This window comes from Symphodus melops (genome assembly GCF_947650265.1).
Source record: "Symphodus melops genome assembly, chromosome: 16".
Classification (NCBI taxonomy): Eukaryota; Metazoa; Chordata; class Actinopteri; order Labriformes; family Labridae; genus Symphodus; species Symphodus melops.
In genome coordinates this window covers 8,307,366-8,327,676 of record NC_136706.1, presented here as the reverse complement: position 1 = coordinate 8,327,676, position 20,311 = coordinate 8,307,366, and the positions used below count along the sequence as shown (strand labels likewise).

Here is a 20,311-nt window from a genome sequence, read left to right as displayed (position 1 = left end):
TTGGATAAGAGTGAAAACTGGAATTTGTAATGTTCTTGACTGGTAGACTGAAGCCTAGATATTTCACTTGTAAATGTATTTGTTTTGGGACGTTTATCTTGATGATAGTTAATATTTTTGAGTTCAGAGAATAGTGGAAATGAAGGATCCCTGCACATTTTAGATAGAAAACCAATATGCTCTTTCGAGCCTATCATCAATGATTAATCAGGAAGTGGGCTGAAGATTTTCTATAGATTTTGTTGTTGTTGGTGAAGGGCTTGGCATGACTTCCTGCTAATGTCCTATCTCAACATCAGGCTTATATCAATTCATGACGTAGGCCTGATGTCATATTAGGACATTTGATGGATGTCATTTCCGGCATTGAGATGATGTCACTTCCTGATGTTGGGCTGATGTCATATCATGAAGTTGGGCTGATGTCATTTTCCACCCTTTAGTCGTATTAGGATGTCATGTTCACGTCAAATAATGACGCTAGGCTGGCGGCATGAAACAACATTAGGATGATGTCAAATGATGACGTCGGAGTAGAGACATATTACGAAAATAAGTAAAGTCATTTCACAACATTAAGCTTATGTCATATAATAATGTTAGGTTAAGAAATGCAAAGCTATGATAGCTTTATGTTACAAGTCAGCTGATCAGAAAATATCAGGGGTTTGGGCAGAGCAGGAGAAAATGTGTCAAAACAGCACTCTAAGTCAGTAGTAAGTTATAACTAACTTACATGAACACTGCATGCAACAGAGGCTGTGCAGCACTGCTTCCCTTCCACTTTCTCTCTTGTACTGAACTTAGAAATGTAACAACTCTAGGGAATTGGGGTGGCCCATCGCAACCAAACTTGAAGTGGATGGCCTTTATAGAGTGAGAAAAGAGACACTTCTGGCTATCAGGGTTTCAGAAATTGATCTGTCCGTGGTGCTGAAAAGTTAGTAGGCACAGATTGACTGGCTGCAGAAAAATCAAGGCATTTTGTTTATAATGCAAAATAAAAATAATAATATTTAACAAGATATGTATGTGTCTTAAAACAAATCTGTGAATTGACAAGAGTTGATGAGCTTATGATGCTACAACACTGGACTGATTTTCAGTGTTTGCCTTTTTTTTTTTTTTTCCATTAAAAAATGGCCATTTGAAATTCTGGGCCAGACAGCAATTGGCAGCATCCCTTCTTCCATTTTGGCCCTGGGTCATCAGTCCCACCCAAAACTATGACACCTAAGTTTTAAAGACGTGAGACTTCAGTGAAAACTTACCGTAAGTCTCATGTCTCTTAAGTCTCAAAACGTTTTAGGAATGAAAATATAAGCATATCATTACTATTGGGACTTAAGTTAAAAACATGATGTTATTAATCACGAGTTTAAAAGAAATGTAAAAAAAACTAAACACTCAAAGCGCCATTTCTGATTGTATTAAATGAATTTAATCAATTGAAATATAACAGAAAACAAAAAAAAATAGCAAATAGCACATTGAAAATAATGAGAAGAATAAATTCCGTAACCATAAAATTTGCACAATTATGTTTTTAAGCTCCTCAAATATTACTTCAGAGCCAGGGTGACAAAAGGCTTTAAGCCTTTTGTAATGAATCAATCATTATTTGTATTTCCATTGGTTGTTTGGTAAGATATCAGATTCTTTTTGGTCAGGTTTCAAGATTCCCCTGATCCAGTTTCTCCTCGTTTGAACTGTAATTGAAAAAGAAAAGATTGATTCTACACCAGTATCCACAAATTATCTCATTTAGTGTGTTATAATAATATTCAGGTCTAGTACATGGATTTTAGGACTCACCGTTTTCTTCAGCAAGTTTCCAGATTTGGTGAAGATGTTGGGCTTTCTTAGAGACAGTTTGGGGCTCTGCGCAATGGCCTGCGTGGTCGTCTGGGGCGGTGACAGTGTCTGAGGGTTGGTTTGGCTGGTTGTGTTAGAGGAGGGTTGTGACAGTGAGGAAGACGAAGGAGTTAAGAAACTTTGTGATGGGTTTGGTGTGTACAGCTGAGATGGGACATATGGCTGAGAGGTGACGTAAGGCTGGGAGGTTGAAAAGGTTTGAGGAGGGGTGTATGTGCTCGGAGTGTAGCTTTGAGGAGGGGTGTATGTGCTAGGAGTGCTGCTTTGAGGAGGGGTGTATGTGCTCGGAGTGCTGCTTTGAGGAGGTGTGTATGACTGGGTGTGTGATGGCGTGTAAGCTTGAGGCGGTAAGACTGTTGGAGCTGGTGCAAACGGGTTGGAGGGTGCAAAGCTCTGGGTGTTCAGGTAAGGCTGCGTCTGGGAAAAGGACTGAGGTACAGGTGTGGAGTCCAGCAGAGTGGGTGGTGGAGGGGGTGGGAAGCTATCCGATCCGTCCTCAGAGTTTGCGACGCTGGTCTCGGGGTCGTTGAGCTCGTAATGCCTCTTCCGAAGCTCCCCCAGACGGACTCGCTCCTGCTCCAGCTGGTTTTCAAGCTGCAGCACCTTCACCTGAGAGGTCCAGAGAGCAACACATCTTCAATAACAGAGGACTAAAGGAGACTCACCCCTAAAAAACTAGCATCACATTTCTCTGGAATTCCCCTCTAATGCTAAGTTATGTTGTTTGTTCCATGAATAAAATGTGATATTAGTGAAGTAAACTGATAAAACGCTTTCCAGTGTTTTATTAGAAAAACATTTTACTATGTTTTCTTTAGGTCAGTGGTTCCCAACCGTTTTTCCTTAAAGTCACCCCCCTACTTGGCTTCCCCAGGACCTACATGTAAAAAGTGAATATTTGCTGTCAAAAACTAACATTGCATTTAACATGAACACTCAGAACAGAATCACTACGAAATTGCCCCCCCCCCCCCCCCAAAAAAAAAACACACACGCACACATACATGCACACGCGCGCACACACACACACACACACACACACACACACATACAACCTCTTGTAAAAAAGATATTAATTATCCTGTATGCAGAAACAAAATATGTTCCTGCTAGTGTGTGACTTAATGATTAAAGAGTAAATAGTGTGTGTTTATTTCACAGTTTAAGTACACTTTGTCACAATCTGAGTCAATAGAGTTAATGCAGTTTTAAGTTGTCAATGTATCACAACTTTCTGCAGGCAGGTGCTCCTCAGACTGCCTTGCAAGAGGCTATGGGTGAACTATAACCCTCTCAACAAAAATAAATACATGCAACTGTATGGATAAAGTAGGGATGTAATATCCTCACCTGTGCTTCCATTTCCTCTGTTTTTAGCTTTATCAGAGACATGCCAGAGAAGTCCATAACACCTGTGATGACATCAGAGTTCATTGCATATAAATGTCCAATCACTGGTTGCAATATTGTGTTGATGTTGCATTCACAGCTTCTTTCCACTGGATATCTATTGTAACTCCTCTCACCGTCAGAGGTCCTCCGCTGCCCTTGTTTGGTGGAGGAGACCACCACAGCTGCCATGTCATTAACGTGCCGCGATGCCTGCTGCAGCGTGCCCAGCTTCTTGTTGTTGCGATCAGCCTTCACCTGAAAGTACGACACATCACAGCACGACAGAACTTAAGAAAAATTAAGTCAACACATGGATGGAGTAATAAGTAAGATATTTGCTTAAAAAATCCAGAGAAGAAGAAAAGAAAATCCAATAAAATGAATATTTTCAAGTAAAACACAAGTACTTGAAATTTGATTGCTAAAGACCAGGCACCAGGTTAATTTCCCGTGTTGCCTTCGTGGGTGTTTTGTCACCTTTATGTCTGTGCACACTCATTATTCAATGAGTTACTCAACACAATTTGATCAGTAAAAAACTTTAGTCATCAAAGCGCTCCACAAAATGGCTTGTCAATGTTGTGATTTGATTTTGTACCTTTGAGGCGGCTACCAGCTGCGCCGTGCTCGCAGCGATTTCATGACAGCAGGCAATGAGCTCCTCGTGTGTCCCCTTTTCATCCACAAAACGGTCAGCAGAGTCTCTGACAGTAACAAGGCAAACACATTATGTACTGTTAAAAAAACAAAGCGTGATATTAAGTATAGGATTTACTTTTAATTGATAAGAATAACATTGGCACTTACAGCAGCTGTGTGGCGCCCCAGCCCACTGCTTTGGAGGCGGAGATGAGTCCTTCTGTCCAGCGAGAGTTCTTGGCGTAAAATTCTGTAACAGAAGCTGCACCCTGTAGTAGAAAAATACAAGTTGACATGTGCACAGTATATTGTTGAAAGTCAACTGTTATTTCTACTTTTTGCTTTAGCATGGTCTTCTGTAGCGTGGGTCAAAATAAATTTATACGACATAAAACTACTAATATGGAATTTATTCTCAATGTCAAAAAAATGACCAGAAAAATCAGTGAAAATGAGAGACAGTACGGCCTACATTTATTTGTATTTATTCAGCAAATCATTAGCTTATGTGAGTAAAGGTTAAACTCAGAGTGACTACTGTATTTGTCATATTAATCAACTTAGAGAGTTAAGTCCAAACAGATGTCCCCACAGGAAACAATAGTGTATTGTATCACATTGCATAATATCCTATGTCGCATTGCATCGTATCGTATCATTCTAGCAGCTGGTGAATACATGAAACTGTGTACATAGATACAGTAGGTATTAGGACCTTCACAAATAAACAATGCTTTTATTTTGAAATGTGATATTTATATTTTCAATATCTCACACTGACTCACCCTTCCTCCTTCCACAATGTCTTTTTGAAGGTCAGTAGAAGCTGTCACCAGCATATGAACAGCCTGGAGGCAAACGGGAAGAGCAGAAGAAGTTCTGAATAAAAACCATTCGAAGTTCATAAAAATATATCTTAAGGTGGACTGACTTTTTTACCTTCATCAAGTCTGAACAGGAACCCAGGATACTGTGATGTACAGAAATCACACAGGTTAGAGCAAACAAAGGGAAGGAGATAATGTTACGTTTTTAGATGTTTGTCTCACCTCTGGTTGACCTCAAGCTTAACACCACTGGTTTCTCTCCTTGCCTGATTCAGAATCTCCTGTGAGGCAAGAAATGAAGTGGAGACATTAAGCATCAGCAGGAGTTTTGTAGTTTGTGAAGTGTATGTGTTTAAAGGTGAGCATTTCCTTACATCCATTCGCAGCACCGCCTCTTCAATTGCAGTTGATGTAGCAATCATCTCTTTATCTACCATTGATCCCAGCTCCTCTTGACGCACATCCTGGCCTTTTGGACGCAACTCCTAAACAAAAGACATGCAGTTAGATTTTAAACTAGAGCAGTTGGCTTAAGTTTTGAGAGGTACAGTTCTGTGTGGAAAAAGAATATATTTGTTTTACATTCATATACCTTCATTCAAAATGTTACTTGTCAAGAATTTAGCTCAAAGCTTCTTTTGTCTTCTTACTGTAACAGAGATAAACATCAGTCTCACCTGTCCCAGAGCAAGGAGCCGTTGAATGGTGAAGCGTATCGCAGATGGATCAGCTCTGGGTAAACTGGCCTGAAACTTCAGATCTTTCAGGAACTGAAGGCAGTGATTGGCACAATCCCGACAGCTGTCAGTTAAACCTGCACAGCAGACAAGGAAAGAGGACATCATGTCACTGTTTGCCCATGATGTGTTTAACATATAATCTTGGCAGCCAGTGAGTAAATGTGTGTCTCCTACAGTCGGCCTGGTCAGTGGGAGCAGAGTGTGATGTTGCTGCTCCGTTAACAATCGTGTCAGCAGCAAGGTGGGAGAACTGTGTGACCGCTCTCAACAAACCGCTGGCATCTGAACAAGGGTAGAGAGGCATTAGATACAATACTGGTCTGTGGTTAACATACTCTTAACCAAAGCATACACAGCTTACTGACCGTTTCTGTTTCCCACGTAGACCTGGTGGCTCTGCTGCATTTTATCTATCGAACCCAGAGTGATTTCAGCTCGATTCACCAAATAGTCTGAAAAAACAAAAAAGAGAACTGGTGAGCAAAATGGTATCAAAAAGCAAAATATCAATATGAGGCTTGAGTAGAATTAGTGATATGAAGTTCAAGTATTTACAGTATTTTTTACACGTGGTTAATGTTTTAACACACTTAGAATTTTATTCTGAGCTTGTCAATGACAAAAGCATTACTTTTATGGTTGTATTTGATAGGGCATATTTGCCCACAACAACTGGATAGATTTGTAACTGTTCAATTTAAGACTGATAGCTAAACCAATGTTCTTCCAAAACGTAGACTAAGATGCCTTTTAGTCATTTAAACCTCGCTATATGTTAAAATCTTGACCCATGTTAAAAAAAAAATTTATATAAAAAGGAATTCCCCCAATCAGAAATCTCAAGTGTTGGAAAATTAAGTTGATGTGGAAGTGCAGAAAACTGCAGTTCCTCAAGTGTCCACGATGGCAGTCGTGGTCTACAAACACTATAATGAAGTAGTTTGTAGCTATAAGGAGTTTTTAAGTGTTAAATGATGTGTTTATAAACAAGTACTACTACGTGTCTACTATACTTTGTCAAAAGATTTACCAAACGTTTGTACAGCATGGATGTGATTTTTCAAAGGGGGAAATGAGAGGTTTTACCAGGGGAACTGATGCAGCAGACATGTATGGGATCGTCCACTTTGGCCACAGCATCCAGTATGATGCCTTCAGCTTCCACCACAGCACACTGCAGCAGACAGAACTGCTCCTCCTGCAGCTTCTTGGTTAGCTCTCCTTCACGACAAGCCTGAAGTTTGAGACAATCGCTCCCGTCAGCAACTATAAATCTACATGACAATAACAGTTTTATCGTGCACTACCTGTTGCTGTAACTGAGCGTGCAGGTTTCCCAGCTCCATGCTGCTCCTCTGCCTCTCCTGTTCCAGGGAGCCCTGGTGAAGCTGAGCCTGCTGTCTGAGGGAGTTCAGCTCGGCCTCCTGATCCCTCATCGAGCGCATCAGCACCTCCCTCTCTGCCTGTAGTCCTGCCAGTGAGCTGTTCAGCTGGGTCCCACTCTGAGGATCAAAACAGACTGTTTCAAAGGGTGTTTTGTGAAATGAGGATTGGTCGAGGATAAAGTTAAGGGAAAAATATTCCTACCATCTCTTTGCTCTGCAGAAGGTTTTTTGCAACTGTCAGTTCCGCTCGTGTCGAGTCCAGCTCTCGTCGCAGACGGTCGATCTCCAACTTCTGCTCCGCGTTGATGGTGAGCTTACAGAATATAAGGCAAGTTTATATTAGCATAGTTCAAAAACAAGGCACATTGGGTAAAAAGATTAAAGCTGCAACAATTAGACGGAAAAAAGGAAAATAAAGCACCAAATAGTTAATAATGATTGTGGAGTTAAGTCGTTATCTTATAAGAAATGTGTGTCAACATTTTCTGGTTTAAATTTCTTAAATAAAATGATGTAATGCTGTTGTTCATTTTGTTATAGCAAAGTCATTTCATTGGATCTACTGGACAGAAAAAATATGAATTCAGAGTCTCAAATGGAAAGTGGCAAACATTAAAGTCGTCAGCTTTGTGCCCCATCCTGCAAGCACTTTTTTGTGGTGCTCTGTCTCCAGTCTGTACCTGCTGCTGGAGCTGAGCTCTAAGAGACTCCAGCTCTCGGTTGAGCCGGTCTCTCTCCAGGTCCAGGGAGCCCTGCTGATGCTGGGCCTGTTGTCTCAACAAGGACAACTCTGAGTCTTTCTCTCTGGCAGATTGCAGCAGCGCCTCCCGCTCGGCCTGCAGAGCTGCCAGGCTGCTGCTTGCTTGAGATCCTTCCTAGAGACAATTAAAAAATAATACCTCTATGAATGACAAAGTTCACAGAATAAAGCTGCAAAGTGTAATTCTCTAAGGCAAACCAGAGATAGGGGAATGACATTCAGGAAAAGAGCCACAGGTCAGACTTGAATCCAGGGTTGACTGTTTGGAGGTTGTGACCTAACTGCTAGGCCCACTCCACTAGATTTGTGAAACGACTCGGTTCACAGTTTCTGACTTGGCCTGATGGTGGTGCTGTAGAGTTTGTTGGGAAGTTGAAAACAGCTCTACTGAGTAAAATGAGGATTTGTTTGCTGTCTTTTGTTCCAATCTCAGAGCATTGCAACTGTGATGCGTTCACTGACTATAAAGAGAATGCCTTTTTACACAAACTGATATGCAGTTGAATGTTGATGCTTCCAAATATTTTTGAGCAAAGAGAGGTGCAAATTAACCGAAGCCATTTTCAAACTGCTTTTTGTTTGCAAAAGTGTCGTAGCTAACTTAGCAATCATCACGTTATGTCACTGCGCAGTGGGAACTCCAAGAGACACACAGGCACAGTTAGACATGCATGCACACACAGCACTGCGATTCCCTGCTGTCTCTGCTGAACGCCTCCGTTACTACTTTCGAAGGGGGGGATCACTTCATCCCTCCTGAGCTAGAGTAACTTTAATACTTACTTCACTAATTAAAGTATCTGTCCATATTTAAACATCATGTCTCACCCTCTCTTTATTTTCCAGAGTATTGCGAAGAAGAGCCAGTTCTGCTCTTTGCTCCAGCAGCTCCCTGTTGAGGCGTTCCACCTCCTGAAGTTGGTTCATCTGATCAGGGGAGGAGACATGTAAAATATGAGGCGTAGTCCTTTTCAGACAGAAAAGTTCCACGTTGAAACCGATCATATCAGTAGATGTAGACATATTGTCTGCAGTGGTCGTGGATAAGATAAGGTCTAACCATGTTTCTTTTCTCCTGTCGTAGATATTCCAGCTCATTTTCCAGCTGCTGTTTGGCTTGCAGCAAATCGTCTTGGCTTTGTTTTGTATGGGACAGCATCTTCACTGTATCTGCGCTCTGCACAATCAGACACACACATAAAAGACTTCCTTCAAGGAGAAGTTTGACATCTTAAGAGAACACTCCCTGAAAGTCAGCAGGAAAATAATTTCCACAAATGTTGACATTGTCCTTTAAGAAGGTGAAAATAACAACTCACCTTCTTCATTAAGTCAGCATGGCTGCTGATCAGCTCTGCATGCCTATCTTTGAGCTGTGTGAATCGAAGCTCTGCTGCTTGAGCCCTGCCTGCAAAACGAGGAAGAAGCAGGATCTCAGTAAGAGCTACATTCATCAGCCAATTTTTTTTTGCTTACAAATCTGTTTACTCACTGTCGGCCTCTTTGAATCCAATCTGAGCCCCGACACTTGCCATATTAGCAGACCGCAGAGCCTCCACTTCCATCCTCAAATGTTCGTTTTCCATCATGGCCATCTGTTTGTGCGTGCGCTGCTCCTCCATCTCCGCTTCCAGACGATTCACCTGGGACTTTAACTCAACAACAGCCCTGTGAGCCTGAAGGTAAAAGCAGTAACAAGAGGGTATGTCACCTTAAGTGAAAGGTTTAATACTGGAAATGTGTGACGGGCAGCTCAACTGATCTCCAGACCTCCGTCTTGATGAGCTTCAGCTCCGGTTTGAGCACCTCCAGCTCTCTCTTCAGATTCTCGTTCTCTGTGTTCCTGTGCTCGTCAGGTGCTGCCATTTGGTTCATCAAATAGTACTAGACAAGACATATGTGTTTAGCTTTGCTACTAAAAAGGTGAAAAACAAGAATAACTCATCTTTATAATGGTATTTAATTAGAGATTCACATAGAAATTCCTCAGTTTGTGTTTATTAAATTGGAAAACAACACTGACATCCCTAAACCTTCAGCACCAACAGAGTGTAGAGATTCTGTGTCTGATCACACGAAAGGAGAGATTGGTATGTAGCCAGATCTTGTGACAGACAGAAACAGAATTCAGTCGTTGTGAATGTCCTTCGTATCTTTCTTTAGAAAAATGCAACTTTAGTCTCAGAATGAGGAAGACATGTTTCCACAATTAACTATGTGGCAAAAGATTCAAAACTCCTTCTTTTTTTGCTCAAGGTTTCTTGCCCTGTCTTAAATACAAACAGGACCTGTTGCTCATCTCTATGGAGAAAAACTCAAGAGAAAGGAAACAGCAGGATCTCCTCTCTCTGAGGCGTCTCAGTGAAGGCTTACCTGTGGAGTTTGTTGTGCTTCCCTAACCTCCGACTGCGGCTGTGCTTCCTCCTCTAGCCGCTCCTCATTGGGCATGACCACCACTGCCTTCTTATATTCACCCAACGCTGCGGCGCGCAGGAAGTTTGGAGGACCCTGTGGAGGATTAATAAAAACGTATATGCTCACCACCGGAAAAAAAAAGTACGTATGTTTAAGCTCAAACATGAAAGAAAACTCTGTGCTTACATCTGGGAGTTCAGGGATCCGGATGATGCTATTGAAGAACTCCATATCTCTGGCTCTGTCGAAGAACTGTGCAAGGCTGTGAAAACAATCGCGACTGTCATTGAGTGAACCAAAAAAAGATGTACACAAGTTTTTAGGTTTTTTTTGCTAGTTAATAAAAGCATACAGCATGCAAGTCTAATGCTCCCTAAGACACGTCTGTAAAGTTTCTTGTTGCAAATCCTCTCTGATCCTAGAATTTATCATGTCTAAGCCTTTCTTTTAAACAGCACTTTGTGATGTCACAAAGGGAAAATCTCCAAACAGCCTGTTTGAGCACACATTTTCTGAAAAGTGAATGGTCAGAAGATAGAGAATGGACTTTTAGACAAGCTGGGGACACATTAGTGTTTCAAAAAACATGGTGAAGTGTATTTTGCATTATGTGACCTTTTTAGTGTGGTAATATAACCTTTCTTTGGGCCTCTATAGTTTCTGTTGCCTTACATTACTTCAATTACACTGAAATCTTACCCTGTGAAAAGATCACGGAACCGCTCTCGATGACCTAGAAGAACATCTGGTGCAATGCCTACAAACACAGAAGAACATGATGCATTTTAAAGGTCTCGCACAGTAAGATTTGATTTGATGATGAACATCTTCTTGAACTTGAATTTCCCTCGGGATCAATAAAGTATCTATCTATCTATCTTTATCCGTCACTTACGGCTGTGAAGTTTGAACATCAGCAGCACAGAGAAGTGGTAGAGGAAGCTGCAGTCCAGGATGAGCGGGATCAATGGAGTCAGTCTGCACTGCCCAGCTGGGGTCGTAGATTTGGCCCCGTTGGCATCAAGCTGACGCAAAACTTCAGAGAGGATAAACAAAACATTAAAGCTCAGTTAGAGGACTCGTCTAATGGTTTTCAGCATTTTCTCAATGTTTTTTAATCATGCAGCCTTAAGCAAGTTCTTTAAAACATGATGAGGTGGACTCACCGGTCTCAGACATCTTTAGTCCAGCATCCAGGTAATCCAGCATCTCCTGTGTCATATCCAACCTACAATACATGAAAACAACAAGTGTTCGCCTGTTTAGTTTAATAAGACGCTGTATTAATGCTGTAGTTGTTTGTGTTAAACTTACACTTTGGTCATGTCTGTTCCTGCTTCTTTCTCTAAAGTCTCATCGCTGACCTCAAGGTTTCCCGGGATTACCTTGTGCTGGAGAGGAGGTTTTTATTATTAGAAATTAACTAACTGAGATTGTGTCATTATAAACTGTATAAACCATAGAACAACTTATTTTTATGTTACCTTCGCATGGAATTCAATTTTGAGGCAGAGATATTTGGCTGACAAGGCAACAATGTGGCCATATCGATCATGCATGCTTCCCTAAAATAAAAAGAAAGGTGAATGTTATACGATGTCAGTGGTTGTTTAGTTGCACAAGATACATGTTTTAAGAAGATTAAAAAAGGACACAAGGGCAATGGATGTGCAGCTTGTCTCAATCTGTGAAGGGAACATTTTACAACTTGTTTAAGATGTAAAACATAAAGAAATATTTTATATATTGGAGCATGTTCAAAATGATAAAGGATCAAAGTCATCCAATAAATAAAAACGTACAATAAGTTGTGTGTAGTTGTACCTCAATAGGGATTAGTAGTAATGGGTTTTTAGACTGTTAAGGTTTTTAGACTGTTACTGAACTTACTAAAATCCTCACTACTCACCCAGAGAACGCCCATATCTTTAATATTGTGACAGTATCTGTGAGAATCTTTGACAGACTGCAAGACAGCGAGAGACAGAAGAGAGAGTAAACATGATCAACACGATAGAGGAGTATAAAAAAACTGAGGTGAAAAGCATGATTGAAGAGATGTTAAAGTTTAAACTCACGTTTCTGTGTCCACCACGCAGCACTTTGTGCAGCAGATAGCAGAACTTCCAGCTGACAATAGAATTGCTGGACAGAGGCAGGTTGAGGGTGTAGGACCAGAAGGTTGTCGCTCCTGCTTCCTTATATGTTCCTATAATGATGTCTTTACAGAAGTCAAGGAAACCCCAAAATACAACTGTAAAATCTAGATTTAACTTCGAACTAATAGATTATTCAATTGAATCCTGGTTGACCACTGATATTGAAATTACTCAAAAAATCTTACATCTAAAGGCCAGGAAGGTTTTTTAGATTTAGTTTCTGTCTCCAGAGTACGATTTCTTATGACTCTAGTGGTTTTTATTCTTTGCAATGAAATTCGTAATCCATCTGAAACTCATAATTCGTTGTCAAACATCTCTACAGCTTTAGGATCAAATGAAAATGACAAAAAATAGATGACTTTTGTGATTCTCAGATCTTCTACTCTCTCAAACATTTAGTCAAAGTTTTTCTTATTGATTGTAAAATCACATTAACTTGGCTGGGTGTATTGAAACCTTTTATTTTCCCGACAAACACCTGTGTAAGTTACCAATTAATCCGAGGGTATCTAGCATTAAATCGCTGTTTATGTGGTGTTAAAAAAAATGGTTGTAGGGGTTTTTGTAAATGAGAAACGATGTGGTTTGATTTCAAAATAAAGGATACTGCGGACATATTTCTCTTTGGGAGGTGTTTCGGTCGAGGTCACTGTTTTGCTGATGCTGTGAAGCTGAAAGAGAAGAGACAGGTAAAGGTAAACATCTTGCTGTCGGTTGTGGAACTAGACTCTAATTCTACTGTATAGCCTATAAGTAATAATAAAAAAGCTCTTCCAATCAAGACATTTTCTCAAGCCATATTTAAATAAGAATTAAAAACATTTATTTCATTTAATAGATTAGAGGCCATTTGTCTAAGAATATACTTATTTTGTAGTTTTAGTGACATTTGGCTAAATATGTTTGCACTACAACCACATATTTTAGCTCCTTTTGTGCACCTTCAAGAGTAAAAAGAATAGTCCGAGTAATTTAGTGTGTCTTATAAACTATGTAGACCTAGAAGACATCAAGTAGGCTACCTTTGTGTAACAAACCACCTTCCGTGACGGAAAAATAAATCCAGTGGGTTAAAGTTTAAACCTGCTTTCATAAAATCGATCACTCACCTGTTGCTTGCCAAATTGCTCTTTTTCTGCAGCCAACGCCTTTTCCGTCTTATTGTCACTTTTGTTCTTGCTTTTACTCATTTTGAGGCTATACTCCACGCAAACTGATCTTCAGATGTATGAATCCAAGGTAGTCCTGCTCCAGGTGCCAGCTCCTCTCACCTATGAGCTCTCGTGCCTCTTTAAAAAAAACAATAGGCGCGTCAGAAGCTCCGCGCGCACGTTCCCAAAAGGTTGATCTTTTAAGTCGCGTCTTTAAGTTAAAACATCGTACTTCACAAAAATGTCAACAAATAACCGCACAATGGATGTAAAAAGTCCCCAAGGAGTCCAAGAACAAATACCTAAATCAGTACTGATGGTAAGAAAGTCTAAGATTAGGCATGAAGCAGTATTTAAAGGTACTTTAAAGGTATATAAATATTTTTTATATAAAATGGTAAAAAAAAAAAAAAAAGTACAAAGTTCCAAACCAAAAGCAAGAACTTTTTTAAAACAGCCTTCTACGTTTTTTCTGAGTCACCCCGCAGACTTGTTGGTGGTGAAACTGGAATGACAAAACAAGGACACACCACCTAACAGCCCTGTAGGACTGGTTTCACATCACAGGTACTTCACACAATACAGCTTTTAAAAACATACAGAGGGTTTCAAAATACACCGATTTCATGGTCATACAAAAAAATATATATGTAAAAAGAATGTAGGCACAGAATAAAAAAATGTTATGGTATAAACATGAAACATTTATGAAAGTCTGTATGTTTTTAAGTTGTCATTTCCCTGAGAGACAGTAAAGTTCATCCTTTCATAGTAAAACTTATTTTCAAATGTTTGGGAATTTCTAATATAGTCCTTGTTTCAGTCTGTATCAGGCCATCCACACGTCTTTGCTGGCACTGTGTCGAGGACAGGATTTGGGTGGAGTTTCACCAACCTGTTAGGTCAAAGAAAAAATAAAGCTGAAATGTCTTAACACACCCAAACGACAAGGAGTTTAACTGAACACTCTGCTCCTCCTTATTGTCACACCCCATGCATACAAATGGATGAAACTCCTCTACCTTGTATGTTGGGGAAGATGGCTGGTGACGGCGGTAGTGGTGGGGAGATGTCTGGCTCTTATGATGGTACAAAGATTCAGAGGCCACACGCTCTGAACTGGCCTGAATTACCTGCCTGGACTCATCTAAGAGCTGCTGCAGAGAACGGCAGGATAACAAATCATCCCCCTGTAGGAAAAGGATCGAAAACTTGAATCAGTGACCAACTAAAAGGAATTGTTTATCAGAAGAAATTCACTCGTGAGCTTTCTTGTCGGGATCTAGCCGAAAAGATTTAAACTGCTAGATTTCTACCTCTGATGAATTTAAAGATGAAGCCAGAAGATGGTTAGCTTAGCATAGCATTATCAATGGAAACAAGCAAATGAAAACAGCTCTAAGGTTCAGCACTGGGAATGTTTTATGTTTTATCTTTAACTTTCTGCAAAAGAGAAAATAATCATGACATTTCTCAACACCGAAAGCCACAAATTAGTTTTTTTGTTTATGTGATCATGGGTATTTTATCTGGATTGGTCTTTGATGAAGCAATAGACATTACTGCTCTTCATATAAGGTCTTACATCTATCAGGTGTGCTGTACAGACTCCCTGGTCACAGTTGGCTGTTCTTTGCTGGTTTGCGGCCCCTAAACCAGCACCATCATGAGAGAGTTTGAAGGTCTTTTCTCTGACTGATGAAGGTGAACAATTCTCTGGACAGGCACATCTGACCCCATCCTGACTGAGACACAAACAAAGACAAGAAAGCATATAATTATAATACTCTCACACATGCTCTGGAATGAATGTTGGCCTGAGCTGAAACTCTTTAGAAACCAGGATGTGACGTGATTTATATCATGTTTATCTGCGTAGCCAGGATGAGTGTTTTAAATGGAGTTAAAAGTCAGACTACTGAGTTTCTTTATTATATTGTTTGCTTGATTTTTTTGTGTGTTTTGTTTCTTGGTTTTTCTTGCAGAGTAAGCACCTGGCTGGTAATCCTTGACCGGTCCTCTCTCGCAGGTTTTCACGGGCACTTTCTAAGTTGGACTGCAAAAGCTGGAGGTCATTCCTCTGATTCTCACACACCTGTTAACACATACAAACAGCATTATGTGTTTGATGGGTTGTGTCTCATACTCTCAGTATTTTGACTGATATTGAGATCACGATTATTCACCACACATGACAAAACACTACGGACTAGACGAGTGCAGCACGGCATGATGCACTGTAATGGTTTTATTTGATGATATTTGTGTTCATGATCGCATATGAAGACAAAGTTGTTATTAGACTCGATGAACTGGAACCTAAGAGCAAGTTTTATAGAATACACGGGGTACATGACATCAAATCACATTTCAGCTGCTTCTAATGTTGAAGATCAGAGAAGGGAAAATCCCAAATGATACAATAACTCAAAAAACAAGGACCCAGAATATTAATTCACCCTTGTACAATAGGGTGAATTAATAAGCAGTGGACATGACAGTGACCCAGAGCCTCGCAGTCACGGTCATGACACCACAGGATCACTCTGAAGTATGCTGACAAACCAGAAAGACAACCCCGCTGTCAACAACAACATGAGCACGAGGAATGAGGAAACACGTATTCCGCAACAGCTTGGGAACTCTTTAATAAAAGGAATATTCTCTTCATGCATAGCTGTGTCTGTTTTGTCCATTCTCCTGGATTTTTCAGTGTTGTCAGTCTTTCTCTTGATTTAAACATGTAACACTCTACCTGGCGGAGGCAGCGCAGCTCTGACATGGTGCGTTCCTGTTTGGAGCGAGCCAGCTCCAGCAGCTCGTCTTTCCAGCAGTCTCCCTCTCCTGGTTAAAGGCAAACATTACATGTCACTCTTCTCTTGAAAGTTACTGAAGAGGGCTGCTTTTATAGATCAAAAATCAGTCGAGGTAAAATGCAGAGTTCGAATATAAGGGATACACACATTGTATAGTTGAGATTTTATTAATATTTAGCATATCATGTTAATAAAGAGGAAATATTCCTATGTATGACTGTTAAACTAGCTCCATTTAAACTACACCCATCCACACAGTAGGGTTCAGTTTAGTGCTGAGGTAATCAGTTAGGATTACCTGTATGGGTATGGATTAGCACAAAAAAAAAACAACTATATGGTAAATTGACCATATAGCCTTTAATATAATAGTGAAACTATTTATTTATTTTTAATGGGAAACATTCTGTGTCTCGTCTAAACAACAAACAAATCTGATGTCAGATTCTCAGGTTATAAAACGTGTTTAATATGAACTGATGAGGAAAATGTATTCTTATGTACAAACAGATGAATATTTTAGAAACAGGGAAAATGTAGCAAACCTGACGAGGCCAGATCTGTGCGGAGCAGCTGGAGCTCCTGTTTGAGACGGATCATCTCCTCCCTCTGAGTGCTGCTCTGCGTCACCTGCTGCTGCAGCTCCTCTGCAAACACAAAAAGGATTACTGTCTGATAAAAGCTTACACTTTCCAAGCACAACACAACTAAACACTTGCTAAAGACAGAGGACTTGCTGTTAATGTAAGCAGAGCACAAACTCTCATGTACGTAATGGAACTGGAATTTTTTTCCCCCTCACGCACCTTTAAGATGTGCGTTCTCATGTCTGGCCTCTTTGTGGCGCCGTTTATTTTCCTCCAGGTCTCTCAGCTGTTTGCTCTCCCGCGAACGACTCTCTGTTAGCGACGTCTCCAGATCTCTTAGGCGCCCCGTCAGCTCGACTATTTGACCAGAGGCCTCGTTCACGTCTTTGTCCTGATAGGCAGAGGAACACATCACAGTAACCCACCAGTACAATATCAGACACTAAATTGGTGTTAATCAGAGGACAGACAGAAAATGTAAAAAAAGACTTTCATATATTTATACTACAAGAACTTAATCTACAAGTGTACCTTGAGTTTGAGCATGGATTTCAGTTCCTCCTCTCTGACCTGCAGTGAGCCAACTTGAGTAGACAGAGCCATCAGCGTCGAGTTCAGACTCTGGTTCTTCTCCTGAGAGACACCACAGACACTTAAACATAACAGCCGAGTAACTCAATCCTCCGAATCAGAGCTGACACTTTTATTTAAAGTAGATATGAAGGAGTGAGAAGAATGAGTATCATAAGTAGCATTATTATGGAAAACAATATATGATTCTGCATATGCATTGTTTTTCTATTTACAAAGGAGAAGTAAGGTTCTTGATCCTATTCTATTGCTCTCACCAACAAAATGATCCCATCAATTGAAACCAATGAAACTATGGTTAATCAAAAAACATCAGCTCTGTTCGGAGGCCATTCCTCTGTGTTATTCTGACAAGATATAAGTATTTGTTTCCTAAAATGAAGAATATACAGTAAATGTCTATTGGAGTAGAGTCTTGTTGTTGAAGTTATTACGGTACCTCAAAGTCTTCACATTTCTGGCTGACATGCTGCTGTTTCTGTTCCAGCTCACAGAGCTGATTCCGGGCGGCGCTCAGCTCCCTCTGGACTTCCTCCTCCCGGGCCTCCACCACCCACACACGTTTAGTCAGAACTCTGATCACTTCGTCACGCTTCTGCAACTCATCTGCACATCAAACAACAACATACATCACTGTCATATGTTTATAATACTGGACTAAAGCATGGCCTTTAAAGACAGAAGTAATAGAAACATATTATGGTCATAATTCATGTTCAACAGCTTCCTAACTTACTATCAATGTAGGAGCCATATTGTGTATTTTTCACCTCTGCTGATTATTTGTTATGTTTTGCTCCTTATATGGGTTTGATATCCTTTCCTGTAATTTGCAGTGGGCGTGGTTTTAACTGATTTGTAACTGTGCATTGGGGTGGCAGGAGGCTAGACAAATAGGCTGAGTGGGTTTGAATATTTTCTTTTCAATGTCATCGTCATCCTTATCGGCATCAATATCAATATCAATCATCAATATCAATATTAGCTACAGACTATAGTCACATAGAGTAAGATACTAATCAGCGCTTAGTTCAAGAAACATCAACAAACTTAAATTCTTGACTTCTTATTCTGCATAATCAGCATTTTCAAATTCAGTGTCAGAATAAGAATCTGATTTGTAACACTTAAGGGGGGAATATGTTGGAGTTCTTTGTGTCCTTACCGTCCAGGCGTGCACACCTTTGCTTCAATGTCAGCACCATCTGCCGGTCTTGTTCCCAGGCCTGAAGCTGCTTCCGATTGGAGGCAGCCATCATGTTTAGCTCCCTATCCCGGTCCTTCAGCTCAGCCATCAGCAGCTGCAGCTCTCTCCTCTGCCTCTGGATGGTGGAGCTGCTCAGGTCTCTCACAGGAAACTGAAGCAACAGAAACACAAACCAAACAAAAGGCCTTACTGAAGTATGTATAAAAATAGAGCATGAATAATTACCAGATTAAGTGATCAGTCACACAGTCAACATTGCATTGATTTACTGATTTACGGGCATCTGTGGCTGCACATTTAAACATTTTTGATCCTATTATTTCTCAAAAGTACTTTGCAAATGTGTTACTTTGTTTACAACTGGCACTCAGGCGGCAAATATGTTGAAATCTGCCACCTTCACACTCACAAATCCCTAAAACCAACACTAAATAATCATTAACCCACATTTCAGCTGGTCTAAGTGTAATCCAGGAGTTTAGAAATCCAGATTTGATCTCACCTCTGTTGTCTGCATGCTGGTTGAGTTGAGGAGGTCTGCCTGGGTGGGAGGTGTACTTTGAGCCCACTTTTTTGATGTGCTGCTGTCCATCCTAACACTGCTTAGGACGTGAGGTTGGCCTGTATCCAGTGAAGTACTATTATTTTTCTAAAAAAGTGAAAAGTTTACATTTTAATGGTCATTTCTTTTATTATGCAAAGTAAATGTAAAAAAAATGTAAGGTAAAATGTTACCTGTTTCACTGGAGTACTGTGCCAAAAATCAGCTGATGTTTCTAAAATAAAGTCAATGAGGGTGATACAATGTGAAACTGCATTTTTCTTATAAAACATACAGACTACAAACAAACAAACAAAAAAGATAAAAAAATAAAGTGTATGTTTACCATTTGACCAAAGGAAGCAGGCTGAGGCTTTCTCCACAAACTCGTCCATTTGATAGAGAGGGTCTTTTCTTTTCGTCCATTACATTATAACAGCAGCCAGCTTACAGTACCACATTACTCAAGTTCATTCCTGTACTGTATGCATTTTTTTGTTTAAGTCAAATTGTTGTTTTGTTGAGCTTGTTGATGACATCTTTTTTTTCAGGGGACATGTCAGTGAGCTAACTTAAAGTTTTAACTTAAAACTATTCAGGGAAGCCATCTGCAAAAATGTAACACTCCGCAAAAAGTCTAAACAACGTGACTGCTCACTGTTAAACAAAAATACATAATAATAATGTCTCTGAAAAACTGCAATTTCTGGTCAACATTAGCTAGCACACACAGGCTACTTAAAGTTTTGAATGTTTTGACTGAGATCGACTAGGATCAGACAACAACGTCGCAAGAAAGGACTTTCTCCTACTGTTATATAAAATATTTTTTTAGGTATATTTGAAAAAAAAGTTATTTACAGAGTGTAAAATCGTGTAAAAAACAAATAAATCGTTAACGGGAGCGCAAAGTTAACTTACTCAATATTTTATGTCGCATAGCTAGTCTTATCCTTGAAATATTTAGCCCAGGAAGAAAAAAGAGGCAGAAAGCGCTCAAAGGGAGACTTTCAAAATAAAAGTCGACAGAACGAGAACCGCAACAAGGACTGAAAAAGCCAGTTTCAATTCTGTTTCAATTCTGTAAACGCGTGTTGCTCCTCTTCATTCTTGACCTTCAAAAAAAGAGAACTTAGTCAAAAAGTAAAAAATAAAAAAAAAATAAAAATCTTGATTAATAATTTAAGTCTACATACAGTGAATGATATACACTTCATACACTT

The 20,311-nt window shown here is 40.0% G+C and overlaps 2 protein-coding genes across 2 annotated transcripts; both read right to left on the bottom strand.

The window, feature by feature from the left end:
* Positions 1-1,465: 1,465 nt before the first annotated feature.
* On the bottom strand, positions 1,466-13,706 carry hip1r (huntingtin interacting protein 1 related). Its single transcript, XM_079364300.1, has 33 exons — positions 13,305-13,706; positions 12,803-12,866; positions 12,112-12,254; positions 11,943-11,999; positions 11,518-11,598; positions 11,348-11,424; positions 11,200-11,261; positions 10,929-11,069; positions 10,733-10,790; positions 10,220-10,295; positions 9,992-10,126; positions 9,389-9,502; positions 9,111-9,294; positions 8,938-9,026; positions 8,679-8,795; positions 8,447-8,545; positions 7,539-7,733; positions 7,061-7,171; positions 6,781-6,975; positions 6,560-6,707; positions 5,839-5,925; positions 5,648-5,755; positions 5,411-5,547; positions 5,108-5,218; positions 4,956-5,014; positions 4,846-4,876; positions 4,692-4,754; positions 4,075-4,175; positions 3,866-3,971; positions 3,402-3,522; positions 3,226-3,287; positions 1,816-2,484; positions 1,466-1,709 (listed from the first exon to the last, which is right to left on the bottom strand). The coding sequence occupies exons 1-33, from the start codon at positions 13,383-13,385 to the stop codon at positions 1,674-1,676; spliced, it is 3,918 nt and encodes a 1,305-aa protein (XP_079220426.1). The 5' UTR covers positions 13,386-13,706; the 3' UTR covers positions 1,466-1,673.
* On the bottom strand, positions 13,705-20,071 carry ccdc62 (coiled-coil domain containing 62). Its single transcript, XM_079364301.1, has 13 exons — positions 19,435-20,071; positions 19,283-19,323; positions 19,050-19,196; positions 18,506-18,698; positions 17,780-17,946; positions 17,281-17,382; positions 16,969-17,140; positions 16,708-16,809; positions 16,102-16,190; positions 15,341-15,441; positions 14,932-15,091; positions 14,369-14,536; positions 13,705-14,241 (listed from the first exon to the last, which is right to left on the bottom strand). Exons 1-13 carry the CDS (start codon positions 19,481-19,483, stop codon positions 14,176-14,178), a joined length of 1,557 nt encoding a protein of 518 aa, XP_079220427.1. The 5' UTR covers positions 19,484-20,071; the 3' UTR covers positions 13,705-14,175.
* Positions 20,072-20,311: the final 240 nt, after the last annotated feature.

Bases quoted from the DNA above. Each gene is read 5' to 3' on its own strand.
- hip1r (XM_079364300.1), bottom strand. From the start codon at position 13,385: ATGAGTAAAAGCAAGAACAAAAGTGACAATAAGACGGAAAAGGCGTTG. The intron at 8,546-8,678 runs GTTAGACCTTAT...TCCCCTGATCAG, and splicing joins GACAGGAGAAAAGAAACATG to ATGAACCAACTTCAGGAGGT. The intron at 5,756-5,838 runs GTCAGTAAGCTG...ACCCTTGTTCAG, and splicing joins CTACGTGGGAAACAGAAACG to ATGCCAGCGGTTTGTTGAGA.
- ccdc62 (XM_079364301.1), bottom strand. From the start codon at position 19,483: ATGGACGAGTTTGTGGAGAAAGCCTCAGCCTGCTTCCTTTGGTCAAAT. The intron at 17,947-18,505 runs GTAAGGACACAA...TTTGATGTGCAG, and splicing joins AAGGTGTGCACGCCTGGACG to ATGAGTTGCAGAAGCGTGAC. The intron at 15,442-16,101 runs GTAGAGTGTTAC...ATGTGTTAACAG, and splicing joins AGCTGCGCTGCCTCCGCCAG to GTGTGTGAGAATCAGAGGAA.